Here is a 13,530-nt window from a genome sequence, read left to right on the forward strand (position 1 = left end):
GTCCAGCCCCGGAGGCGGGGGAACATCAGCGAAGGGGAAACATTCCCCTTCGGGTAGCCCTTCCCAGAGTCTGAGCCCGCGGGGACCCGCGGCAAGGAGAAGGCGAGACGGGGCTGTGCTCCAGGGTGCTTTTATTATACAGAGAACGGGCAGGAGAGTGGCCCCACCAGGGTAAAGAGGGGAGGAGGCGGCAGCTCCAGAGCCACGCAGAATCGGGGACCACAGCACAGGAACCCACAGCGCCGTGGAGCAGCACCTACGGCGTGTGCGGCATGGAAAGCGGTTTATTGCACAAAGGACAGCAAGCAGCGGCTGTGGGCATCGGGCCAGTAAACAAACGGCGTGGGAGCGGAAACCTGACAGGGAGCGGCGGGAGGATCCAGCCTTCCAGCAAGTGTAGCAACAACGTGCACTAGACCGGGACAGGTGCACCAGACTGGACCTGTCCCAGCTCCAACAGGCACACGGCTCCCGTGGGCAGGAATGGGGAATGAGGACTGCCCTGCTAAATATCCTGGTATGGCTGCAGAGGGAAGAGATGCCAGAGAATGGCAACAGCTCACAGACTCAAAGAGGTAATGCCTCCAGCACTGCCTAGGGAGGCTCCTCTCCATCGTGGGCCAAAGACGGCCCCATGGCTCAAGGCAGACTGCTTTTGGGAATTTGTCCTCTCCCCAGCAACACCTATGTTCAATGCCATAGACTTCAATTTGAGCTCTGTGACAGCAGCTTGCACCTGGACAATCTCAGTTCAGACACTGTGCTCCTGGGGCCCATTGGTGGGAACTGCCTCTCTGTACATGGGATTCTCAGGAGATGAGGGTTTCACAGGTCATGTAAGATCTTCTGTGCTAGCATGGTCCTGAGAGGGAATAGTTGATGCATGGGAGGGACAGGATCCAGCTGCACAATGTCAGGATTAAGTCCCCAGCTCGACACAGCCATGCACCAGTTTATTTGGATTAAAAATCAGAGTCCAGTAAGTCGCAGGACCTCAGGGACACTCAGTTTAGGAGAGAATGGTTTTTGAACTCTCAGATTTCTCTCAAGAGCTGTTTTCTGGTGTCACCAGAAACGTGGTTGAACAGAAGAGGGATGTCCCACAAGGGACTAGTGCAGGGCCAGCCTCTTGGCTTACAGCTTTGGGACATGCACAAAGACTGCAGAGAGGGCTGCTGGAGGTATAGGGCTGGACTGCTGGGCTTAGGACAGGAATGGGGTGAGGCAGAGACCACCAGAGAGCAGTTTTCAGAGGAGATTCTTATTGGTGAGTGGAGGGGGTTGAGAAATTGTTTCACCTCCAGGTATGAAAGTGAGACAGGTTTAAAAGAGGGACACTGGTCTGCCCCATGCACTGATGCCACTGTGAATTACACCTGAAAGGAGAGTCCCAGATGGAAAAAGCAAAGCCAACGACGGAGCAGAGTTTGGTAGTGAGAAGTCCTCAGAGCTGGTTGTCAGAGGACAGCTTTGGTGCTGGCCAGCTCCAGGCTGGGATGATGGAGGAGGATGGAGCCTGCTGGTAGCAGGGACCGGCTGAGGAGTTTGGAAGAGCATACCAGAGCAGCCCTCCAACTCAGCCCACCCAGCTCCCTGTCTGCTGCTGCTTGAGCCAGCAGCCAACAGCCTCACAAAGCCTTCTCATGGAGAAATGTGTGCGGAGAAGCCTTTGGTGCCTACACTGGTAGGATGGCATTGCTAAGCATTTGCTTCCTCCAGCATAGATAGGTGCTGGGGCTGATGGAGAAACGATGGACAGCAGGGAAGAAGGCTGTGATGAGCAGGAGCCAGCAATGATGTCCCTGCTCCACAGCACAGGGTGGATTTGACTAGGTGTCTACAACAACTCATCTACAAGATACATTCAGCAGCGGCTTCAAGTGCTGTGGTTGGAAGTATTCTGCTTGTTTCTTTTCCCTCCCCATCTTCAACTGGTGGGGAAGGGAAAGCCACCAGCTCCAGAGCACCCCTTTGTCTTTACTTTGTGACTTGATGGATGGCATGAGCCAGGTAACCCACGTTGCCTGACGTAACTCCTGCGACAGAGATGCGTCCATCCTTTGTCATGTACACTGAGAACTCCTTGGTCAGTCGCTCCACCTGGGGTGAAAGAGCAAAGTTCAAACTGCAGGCCAACCTCTGCTGTGTCAGCAAAGTGCAAATTTACCCAGCTTGCTGAAACTCAAGGCAAACTGGCTGCCAGCAGACAGGGCATTCCCACTACCTGCAGAGTACCCTGTGCACCAAGAGAGATGCTGCTCATCTCTCAGGCCAAGCAGCAACACTGCAGATGTTCAGCTGGAAAAGTCACCTCATTTGAGCTGACCTTTAAGGTTACTTCAGGGCAGCACCAAGTGACTACTTACTTTGACAGACATGACAACTACATTTACTTTCAAACTCCCCAAGCACAGTAGGGAACAGAGCAAGACCAGGGTCCCCATGATGTGCCAGTGCTTAGGGCTTGGAGGATGTTCCCCCCGAGGAAGAAGTGCTTACAAGGGCTCATTTTGGCATCTGCAGTCAAAAACTTACTGACAGGGACTGCAAATGACACTTTGAGACTACTGGAATTACGTTTACCTGCTCAGGCTTCAGCCCTGTGAAGCAGAACATGCCAATCTGGTCAGTGATGTGCTGCCAGTTGCGGGAGGATCCCTCTTTCTTGAGGTTGGACACCAGCTGAGTCCGCATGCTGATGATTCGGTCAGCCATGCTCTTCACCTCTGTGAGCCTGAGAAGCCAATCCAGAAACCATTCAGAGCAGGGCTGGAACACATCAGTGCTGCTCTACCTACCCCAGCTATTGAAAATCAACCTCTCCACCTGGAGGAGCCCCATAGGGGGATGAAGATGCAGCTCCAGCTGGGGGAGTTGCTTCTTTCTCCTGATACTCAAAGGTGACCTCTTTTTATCTATTCCATTTCTGTTGAACACTACTACCACAGTACAGACATTCATCACATCTGAAAGTCATGGGTCAGTAGGATGTCTCATGGCAGTACTACTCAAACCCAGAATAGAATAGTATCTGTAGAATAGTATCTACAGATAAACAGTAATAAATAAGCATTAGATAATAGATAAATAGTATCTACAGATAAGAGTGCAAGGGTAGCAATGGCAAACAGGCCCTGCTCCAAAGCAGCACAGCTAGGAAATGTCTCTGCTGGGCCCTGGATCAGGCACAAGTGTCAGGCTACAAAAGAACACAGCCCCCAATGAGGCCACAGCACACTGACAGCCTTTGTTCTGCCAGACCAGCTGCTGGGAGGGACCCGGCACCAAGGGGCTGGGAAAACAGCACAGGCTGACGCCAGGAATCAGGCTTAGGGCATGAGGGTTACATTCCTGGGTCTTATTCCCAGGCGGCTTACGCTTCCACTTTCCCCACATGAGACACACTACATGGCTACACCACCTCAGACTTTCATGATTCTTAAATAGACAACTCCTGCAGCCCTCAATCCTTTGGGAGCTTTATCCCCTCCTTTACTGTATTTTCTTCCTTGGTAACACAAGGAAAACCTGTTTGTGTCAGGTTAAACTGACACCAGCTGATGCCAGGACATAAACAGGGATTTCTCCAGACATGGTTCTGACTGTTCCTGAAGCTAAGAGTTGCCTGTGACAGCAGCACATAGAAAGCACAGCACAGGGCTGCACAGAGACCTCACTGTCATGAACATTACAGATTTCTTCTTACCACTCCTTCCGCAGCTCAGGGGTGTTCAGGATCAGAGAGGCAATGCGCGCTCCATTTGCGGGCGGGTTGGAATACATGGGGCGGATGAGGATCTTCAGCTGGGATTCGACCCTCTTGGCTTCATCTGCATCACTGCAGATCACTGTGAAGGCACCCGCACGCTCTCCTAAGAGAATCACAGAATACTGTGAGTTGGAAGGATCATCAAGTCCAGTTTTTGGCCCTACACAGAACAACCCCAAGAATCCCATGATTCCTGCATCCGACAGCATTGTCGAAACACTCCTTAAGCTCTGTCAGGCTTAGTGCTATGACCACTTCCCTGGGGAGCCTGTTCCAATACCCAAACACCCTTGAGCTTAAGAACCTTTTCCTAATATCCAGCCTAAATCCTCCCTGACACAGTTCTATGTCATTCCCTTGGGTCCAGTCACTGGTCACAGAGAGCAGATGCTGCCCCTTGGGAGGAAGCTGATGCCCACAATGAGCTTTGCCCTCAGTCTTCTCTTATCCAGGTTGAGCAAGCCAAGTGTCCTCAGCTGTTCCTTGTATGGCTTCTCCTTTAAACCATTCACCATATTTGTAGTCTCCTTTGGACACTCTCTGAAAGCTTTATATCCTTCTTAGACTGTGGCACCCAACACCACACAGCTTTAGTGGATTCCTGTTCTCTAGAAGGGTCTCCACCAGCTCCTGATGGGTTCTCCCTGCTCAGTACTGCGGGATGAACACGGGCAGCAGGAAGACACCAGCTGCTAAACCCTGGGGGTATTGGGGTCCCACCAGCAGCCTGGATGAAACCATTTCCTCGCCACGTGCCCTACTCACCGTACAGCCCCATGTTCTTAGCGAAGGACTGCGACAGGACGATGTTGATGCCCTGCTCGATGAAATACCGCACAGCCCAGGCATCCCGGTTGATGTCCCCACTGGCAAAGCCCTGGTAGGCCATGTCAAAGTACACGAGGAGGTTTCGTTTCTGCCAGCAAAGATGAAAGAGAGTGTCACAGAAGCTGAGCACCCCTCCAAGGAGCAGGGCAGCAGGCTGAGAAAAGCCATGCAGACAGCTGTCTGTCCACCTGCAGCCATTCTCCTCCAGAAAGAGAGCCATTCCCCTTCATTGACCACAAGGAAAGCAGCAGAAAACCTGCAGCTACCCACCACACATCAAAACAGCAGCTAAAGACCTTCCAGGGCATTTGTGGGATGTGCAAATCTGGCCCAGGAAGCAGTAGATTCAAAAGTAATAAAATAGTCTACTTCAGTGTCTTCTGTATTATCAGTTTACAGGAAAATCACCTGGGAACTCTCTAGTCAGCTAGGCAGATACTACAGTACCCAGGTGCACTACCCCTTAGTCTGGAGATCTACCCTTCTGTAGGCCACAGACATCACTTTGATATCTACCAATTCTCAGGACCCTACTAAGGCCAGGTATCTCCAAGGCAAATTTCACTGGCTACAGGCTTGACTCCTGTCAAGGAGCAGCAGGAAGGAGGAGAAGGTAGAACCTGTCCCTGTCTATTTCTGGCTGAAGCTTGCAGAGACACCAGGCACGTGAGAAATCTTCCAGCATTTTTAATACACCAGCACTGGGTGCTCCACTCCAGCAATCACAGCTCATATGTTCAACCCTGCTGCTCTCCTTTTGGGTCTCCCTGCTCCAGCTTCCTGGGAAGGCGCCAGCAGCAAGCCCAATAGTCAGCTAGAAGCTTTCTGGGTGCATTTGGCTGGCTCCTGTCAGGAACATGACACCCATCCTGGCTTCAGGGAAGGGAATAACCTTTAGCCAAGTGATGACCAGGTGCCACCCATGAAAGGCCAGAAAAGAATGGCACAGCTCCCCTGGGACATTGCTTACCTTCACTGTAGCTGCCAACTCTTTCCATTGCTCCTGCCGGGGGTCCACCCCAGTGGGATTGTGAGCGCAAGCATGTAAGAGGATGATGCTCTTCTCTGGAATTTTCTAAGATGTTACAGAGAATGAATAATCAGTGATATCTGAGCACTCTCCTCAGCAGATCAGACAGCTTAGGTGAGCTCTGTGAGGCTTCTAGCCTTGATTTAATGCCTTCAGGCATCATAGAATGGTAGAATATTCCAAGCTGGAATGGACCCATAAGGAATCCAACTCCTTGGCCCTGCACAGGACAACCCTGAGAACCATACTATGTGCCTGAATTGTTCAAACACTCCTTGAATCCTGGCAGACTTGGTGCCATGACCACTTCCCTTGGGACCCTGTTTCAGTGCCCAATCATACTCTGGATGAAAAACCTTTTCCTAAAATCCAGCCTAAACCTCCCCTGACACAGCTTCATGCTGCATCATCGCATACAGGGTAGAGCAAGATCACCACCCACTTCCCCACATGACCTCCCTTCTTCCAGGCATGGAAGGCAACTCACAGAAATGTCATCCATGGCTCCAGAGAAGTCAAGGCTGCATGTCTTGGGGTCATAGTAACGATAAGCCTGAGGTTGCATGCCAGCATCACGGAAAATAGAAGTGTGATTGGCCCAGGATGGTTTGGGTAGATACACATCACGACTGCCTTTGAAGAATCGTTGCTAGTCAACAGAAAGACAGTGTTCAAATAGGTTGAATACATTCAAGTAGTTAGAAAGCCCTAAAAATCCAGCTCTGATCAAAATATGTCCTTTCCTTCCACTACTGGACAGGTACTCACCAAAAAGTTGGCTCCAATTCGCAGAGATCCAGTCCCAGAAATACCCTGCACAGTAACATACTGCAAGGATAGGAAAAAAAATATCTGAGTAGCCATGTTGTGTTACAGGGAGAACACAGTCATTATTTTTCAGCACACCAAAACAGGGACAAGGGGCTGAAGGGACAAGGGACAGGAGTCAGCAGCTCCAGCTCCAGGGCAAGAAGTTGGGCCCCCTGGCAAGGTTAAATCCTCTCCTTGGACAGGGTTGTTTTACCCCAGCATTCAGAGGAAGCAGTGATCCTTAGGCCCAGCCACCCCACAGCACAGAAACACCAATACCCCACCAGTTCTTCCACATTTGCTGAGCACCCACATACCAACTCTGTGTCCCGACCTCTCCTTACCCGTCCGCTCTTGAAAGCCTCACTGTTTTCCCCCAGAGACAGTTCTGCGGCCGCCCGGGTGAAATCCGCTAGTCCCCCGATGGGCAAGTACTCCTTATCCATCTTCTTGGATGCTATCATGGCCTCTGCCTGGAAGGGAGGACACAAGCTCAGTGAGGAAGGTATCACCGTGGAGAGAATGATGGACAGCTGAAGGTCACTTCTCTGCACATTTGCTTGCTCAAAGGGGACAAAGGTTGGTTTATAGGAGTTTCTCTGCAGGGCTCATTCCAAGCAAGGGGCAGGAGTGAACATTTCAGATAAAACCCCACAACCACCAGAGCCCTCAGTGGGTGGCAGCAGTGGTACAGTGGAGCCAAGGAAACCAGGCACCAGAAGAGAGCATTACTTCCAGCCCATTACAAGTCAATGCTGCTGCACAAGGACACACACTTTCCTGCAGGAAAGCAAGACTTGAGTGTCTCTGAAAGGCAGATACTATCTCTACTTAGGAGACATCCCCAAAACAGGTAGGGTAGCAAACCTTTTGCAGGGCCTTGTCATGCTGGGAGTGGCATAGACCCTGGCAGCATTCACATACCACCAGGACACTGTCCCTGTGACACCATCCAGACTCCCTGGTTGTGACCCAGCTGCACAGAGAGAGGGAGGGCAAGGGATGGCTTTAAACCCCACACTGGTAAAACACATGGAAAAGGCTCTCTCCCTGCACCCTCCCTGTCAGTGTAGCCAATCAATGCATGTATCAGCTGACAGCTATTTAACAACCTATTTCTACCCCAACTAGCCCTAAAAGACCCCATAATCCCCTCAAGGGCAATGTCCACACCCAGCTCCCGGGGCTGGAGTTTTAGACTGGCTTATGGAGAAACTGGTAACATTGGCTCAGCAGAATTTCTAAGACTAATCCACTAAGGGGCCAATGTCAGCTCCTTCCTCCCTTGTGGGGTGGCCTAAAGAACATCAGCCCATTCAAGAAACACCTTGAAGTTCAAAGAACAGGTGTACTGGAGGGCTTGTGGAAGTCAGCAACAAGTTAGTTACTTGAGTGGGAACAGGACATGTATTTCCCGTTTTGTCCTGTACTACTTAATGGCTCTGTCACCTCTCAAAAGCATTAGTCCTGCTAAGAGAGACATCCAGGAATACTGTCCTGGTCTGTGAGAGACAAAGCTTATTTTAAGGACCAACAGACAAAACTTGCTAAGTGAGTCCCTCGGGGTACCTGGCAACTGGATCTGGCCTTGCCCAGCAGCCAGCACCCAGCTCACCTTGCGAACACAGCTCAGGACATACGGCTTCCCGTTGTCATCCCGATATGCCCCCACACCCAGGTTCATCTTCTTGGAATTGGTGTCACGCTTGAAAGCTTCTGTCACCCCCATGATGGGGTCGGGGGGACCCATCTCCACATGAGACCACCATGAGCTAAAGGGAGAAACAAGAAGCTAAGCATGAGGCTTGAGAACTGGGCAGAGATGTGCACCAATAGAAACCCTCAAGGGAAATCTTGTCTTTAAAACCACTGAAAAACTTACAAATAGTGTTCAGAGAATTATCCAAAAAAACAAACCATTTAAGTCACATCATACACTGCAAAATGGTGAAGAGCCTCAGTTCATTGTGGCTGAAGATAACTGACTCCCTCTCAGTCATTAGGATGTTGAAATGCTCCTGTTTGCCTTATGTGCTAACACCACAAAGAGCCCAGGAAACTGAAGCCTTGAACTCATGCTCTAGACAAGTGCCCAGAGACTGCATGTGGCATTGCACAGGGCACTTTGGTCAGACCTGGGCAATTGCACAAAGTATGAACATGGAGTCTCTTCCAAATTCCTGGAAGAGTTCAAGTACATGAAAACGAATTTGTTTTTCTCCCAACATTGGTTGACAGATCAAAGATATTTCCACTCCTTGTTCTACAAACTCTGCCTTCCCTGGTGTTGTAGACAAATGCTGTTTTCCAGGAAATGACAGAAGATAGTTTCTTCCCTGTGTAATAAGTAACAAGCTCTTATGTGAAGACCCTTCCCCTGATGTCAAGCACAAAACCTCCCTGCATCAGGAGGAGCTTTGTGTTCCCCAAACATGAGAAGCCACATGCTCCTGTCCTGCTGGCAGCACATCCTGAAGATGGAGAGGCTCTCTTAATGTCAAGGGCAGAGCAGACCATGCTATAAAAAGAAACCTGTTATTTCCTTTGGCCACAGTCTCTGCCCTGTCCCATGTCCAGGCTTTGCAGGCAGTGCAGGAGCAGCAGTGTGGTGTTTTTTAACCTGGCTGGCAGAGGTCTGTGGCTGTCACAGCCTCCTCCTGAAGGCACTGCATGCAGCTCTGAGAGTCCCAACTCACCACACAGGTGCCTACCCAGGTCCCCCAGCTCAGTGGGGAACAAAGAGTGCAATACAAAGTAGATTTGGTTTATCTCCTGGAGGACAGATTGATTGCTGAAGAAGAAACACACAGAGAGACATACCGGCTTTACTAAGCTTTGCAGCCCAGGGAAGGCTACCTCATCTGATAATAAGATACTCTCCCAACTTGGGAATGCTGTCCTGGGGCTGGTCCCTGCTCCAGGCAATGCAGGCAGCCTGGAGCCAGCCCAGAGCCAGCCAGACCTCCTGCAGAGTGTGTACTACAGACTCTGTAGGCAGATACTGGTATGTGGGCAGTGGGGCCAGGCAGGTTAAGGAAGCTCTAACAGATCAGCAGAACTCACAAAATCATCTCTCCACTCTGTCCCTGTTTTAGGTCCATTTTAGTCAAGTTTACTCACTACAGAAAAATTTTGCGCTGTCCCATGTATGTAGATTCCATCTCATGGAGCCTCAAACATCATTTGCTCTCTTCAGACTAACTGCTTTTCCCATCTTTACACTATTTCCAAATTATAAAAAGAGCCTGTTTCTCCTTTTGACAGGCTTTGACGAAGGGGTAGAGCCACCTCAGTTAGTTTACAAATGGAAGACGTGCTTAACGTTTTTTAGACCACTAACCAGTCTTAATTACCTCTTAAGTATAGGATCAGCTTGGAAAGGTGGATGAGTCAGTCATGCCAGCAACACACACCCTCCAGAGAGGGACATGGGCTGCAGCCAGTGTGGAGGGAGTGACCTGGGGAGCCAACCTGAGCAGAACACGTCAGGGACACAGTCAGAGCAAACTCCTGCTGCAGGTTCAGGCGCCTTTTGACAAACCCCTCCTAATGCGTTCCTAGCAATGGAGAGGCAGGGAAAGAGCGGAACAACGTGCAGAATGTGGCTCTCTGCAGTTTACCTGGTCTAGGATTATTCTGGTGTCAAGGACTGCAGGACCCTGGCCATCTATTTCAAAGAGCTGCTGCTCTGGAGATGGTGACAGCACCTTCTTTCTGCTGGACTTTTCCCCAAGCAGCTTACAGTGTTTGGGGTATTTAGGTCCCGATCCTGCTAAGGCTTAGGCAGGTCACTGAGCTCCAACACACTGCAATTAATGCTGATCCTGCAGGCATTTACCTAAGCTGCAGCACTCCAGAGAGTTAAGTACTCTTGTTCTGATCCGGTTTTTGTGTTGGCTTAAGGCACTGAAAGGTAGGTTTAGGACTTATTTTCCTGTCCTCAGCATGACTGTTTCCAGGTGAAACAAGACTCCTCTTCAAGACTTCCAGGGAGGTAAACTTGCAGGGAGACAGGAGAAAAAAGTCTAGGCGGAGTTGTCCCAAGGCTTCAGGATACTAAAGAGATCACAGAGGCAAAGCTTTCCAAAAGGGGTTTGGGAAAAAGAGATCTAATAGGGGTCCAAGGCCACAAACCCTAACACACTGCTACCACATTACTGTCGCTGTCCCTGCACTGCCTTGTATTTTATTTTGAGCAATTAAAAGAACATTGGGCTTGAATAAAGGTCAAAGCTATAAACTGCACATCTCTGCCAGGCCAGAGGCATTCAGTGCAGAAAACGAACTGGAGGTAAACTTAAGCTGGGGTTGACCTACCCGAGGGATACTCAATGTAAGCCAAAGGAAGGAAGCACATTCTCCAACTACAGGACTTCAACACAGAAGGCCCAGGCAGAGTTTAGATGCTCATCAGAGCTGGTATCCAAATAGTCTCTGTACTCTTCAGCCACACTGGTCTTAGCTGGCTTAATGCAGCTGCAAGTGCAGTGGGACACAGAGGGTGAGAAAACGCACCAGGAATTGCATAAATTTGCAACACCTTTCAAAAGTATATGTGGAACTTATGCACAGACCTAAGAAGTGCTTAAGGACTCAAGCCAAGCCTGGAGAGCAAGCTTTTACAAGCCCAGTGAAGGTTTCCATCGAGGAGAGGCCAGCCCAAGTTCCCTGAGGTACAGCCACATAAGATACAGGATTTCAGAAGTTTTGCCAAAGCCCCCACAGCAGTTCTGCAAACTGAGCAGTTCTGCAAACTGAGCAGAGCATCGGCCAAAGGCTATCAGTAAACCACATCTAAGCAAATATTTACACAAGAACAACACCAACAGGCTGCCTGCTGGCTACTACAGGGCCTTTCAAGCCTACAAATTCTTTGCCCCAGCAAGGAGCTTCCGGTAAGCTTTCCACCAAGAAAAGTATTTTAAATAGCTGTCTCATGATACATCAGAGCAGCAGACTGAGTTATCACCCTAATTAGCATTTGTGTGTCAATGGAACCATTTTAACCATTTACAATCTCTTTATCTCTGTTCTGCTTTCAGAAAGAGCATTTTCAGCACTGAGTAATAGTAGCAGCTGGAGCACCACATTATATTGCTGAAGATAAGGAAAAAGGAACTGCTAATCAGTGCTTGGCTTCCCTTACTACTAGTGTGTAGTAAGCCACTATTCCTGAACAGGAAAAAGGGGCCTGTGCACAGAGGCTCCTTACTTACAAAACTTAACAATCTCTCTTGGGTGACCTTAGTGCAATTTGGAAATTTCTAGTTTGTTGTATAACAAGCTTGAGAAAAACGAAGCTTATGCCAGAAGTCTTCAAACCTTTCACAGGCCTGCTACAGTCCATGGGCACAAAACACAAGTTCTAGACTTGTTCTTCTGTCTCTGCCGAGAAGAGCCAGAAGGCTGGCTTAGAAGTAGTAGCAACTCTGGAATGGGGATTTAAAAAAAAAACCACTGCTTTCCTGCTCTGACATAGGCTGGAAACTGTTTCTTAGACTTCCCCACTAGTGAGGGCCAGGAGTCAAAAGGTTCTGGAGAGCAGTAAGGCCTCGTCTGTACCCCTCTGCACATTCTGCTTCTTGGCCATTTGGTTTCAGTGATGTTCCCAGGCCCATGGCTCTCAGGTCAGCTGTACTTTGTGGAAACTGTTCTGGGCTTTTCACACAGCTCCAGCAGAACCCTGCATCCTTCTATCCAAACCTCTGCTGACAGCAGAATCCTGCCAGTGCAGGATTGATCTTCACAGTGACTCCCACCCTGCTCCTGCCAGGGTTTGTACTCCTGAGAGCACAGCTCTAGCACAGCCAGCACTACTCCTGCCCCATTTCATGGATCCTGAGGTCACTGCAGACCTGCACTGTGCGCAATCCCCAGGCTCAGTGCACAGTGCAGAGATCCCTTTGGTCCCACTACACAAGGCAGCCGAACAGCACCACCTCAGCCCCTTTCACAGCACACAGAATCCTGGAATGGTTTGGGTTGGAAGAAAACTGAAAGATTACCTTGTCCAAACCCGTGCCATAGACAGGGACACCTTCCACTACACCAGGATGCTCCTGTCCAATCTGGCCTTGAACACTTCCAGGAATGCAACAGGCACAGTTTCTCTGGACAACCAGGGCCTCCCCACCCTCACAGGGAATAATTTGTTCCTAATATCTAATCTAACCCTACCCTCTGTCAATTTAAATCAATTCCCCCTAGCACTCCATACCCATGTCAAAAGTCTCTCTCCAGATCCTTTTTAGTCCCTTTAGATACTAAAGGCTACAATTAGGTCACCCCAAAGCCTTCTCTCTTCCAGGATGAATAACCTCAGCTCTTTCACTCAGCCTTTCCCCACAAAAACGGTGCTCCGTTCCTCTAATCATCTTTGTGGCCTCCTCTGGACTTGCTCGAACAGGTCGATGTCCCTCCTCTGCTGGGGTCCCAAAGGTAGATGCAGTGCTGCAGGAGGGGTCTCAGCAGAGGAGATCAGAGGGCAGAATCCCCTCCCTTTACGATGCCTACGCTGCCGGTGATGCAGCCCAGGACACAGATGGTTTCTGCACTGCGAGCACACATGGCCGGGGCGCGTCCAGCCTCTCATCGACCACATCATTCGCGCCCCGTAGCACGGTGTACACCGCTAACAGCACCCCGGCCCAATCACTCGTTGCACAGGGTGTCCCCAACCCGTGGTTAAGGCACAGGCTCCCCCCGGCCGCGTTTCTCGGGGCTCCCCGGTGCCTACGCGCCCTCCACGGCGGCGCCTCAAGGGCAGGCGGGGGGCGCCGGGCTGGGCCGCAGCCAATCAGAAGGCGAGGACCCCCCTCCCCAGCCAATCCGAGCGCGGTCCGTCCCCCCGGCAACCCCCTTCCCCAGCACGGCGTCACCCGCTCCCCGCAGCCTCCCCCCCACCGCCACCTCGGAGCGGGGCTCAGCCGCGGGAAAACCCCTCCGCCGACACCGGCGGGCGGCCCCAGGGGCTGAGCCAACTCTCAGCCCTCACCTGGCGCGGGAGGCGGCGGCGGCGAGGCGCGGGGCGGCGAGGAGCCGGCGGCTGTGCAGGAGAGCCATGGCGGCAGCGGCAGTGGCGGCGACGGCGGCG

The 13,530-nt window shown here is 50.9% G+C and overlaps 1 protein-coding gene across 1 annotated transcript; it reads right to left on the minus strand.

Annotated features, from left to right (window-relative positions):
- Nucleotides 1-114: 114 nt before the first annotated feature.
- GOT2 (glutamic-oxaloacetic transaminase 2) lies at nucleotides 115-13,524 on the minus strand. Its single transcript, XM_015640181.1, has 10 exons — nucleotides 13,432-13,524; nucleotides 8,053-8,209; nucleotides 6,782-6,910; nucleotides 6,396-6,455; nucleotides 6,115-6,276; nucleotides 5,568-5,672; nucleotides 4,535-4,685; nucleotides 3,707-3,872; nucleotides 2,584-2,734; nucleotides 115-2,100 (listed from the first exon to the last, which is right to left on the minus strand). Exons 1-10 carry the CDS (start codon nucleotides 13,497-13,499, stop codon nucleotides 1,978-1,980), a joined length of 1,272 nt encoding a protein of 423 aa, XP_015495667.1. The 5' UTR covers nucleotides 13,500-13,524; the 3' UTR covers nucleotides 115-1,977.
- Between the last annotated feature and the right edge of the window lie 6 nt (nucleotides 13,525-13,530).

This window comes from Parus major, chromosome 11 (assembly GCF_001522545.3).
Source record: "Parus major isolate Abel chromosome 11, Parus_major1.1, whole genome shotgun sequence".
In the NCBI taxonomy this organism is placed as follows: Eukaryota; Metazoa; Chordata; class Aves; order Passeriformes; family Paridae; genus Parus; species Parus major.

Excerpts from the sequence above, each read along its gene's own strand:
- GOT2 (XM_015640181.1), bottom strand. The coding sequence starts at position 13,499 with ATGGCTCTCCTGCACAGCCGCCGGCTCCTCGCCGCCCCGCGCCTCGCC. Across the intron at positions 2,735-3,706 it reads CCTGAGCTGCGGAAGGAGTG|GCTCACAGAGGTGAAGAGCA; the intron begins GTAAGAAGAAAT and ends TTGGCTTCTCAG. Across the intron at positions 2,101-2,583 it reads CAGGGCTGAAGCCTGAGCAG|GTGGAGCGACTGACCAAGGA; the intron begins GTAAACGTAATT and ends CTTTCACCCCAG.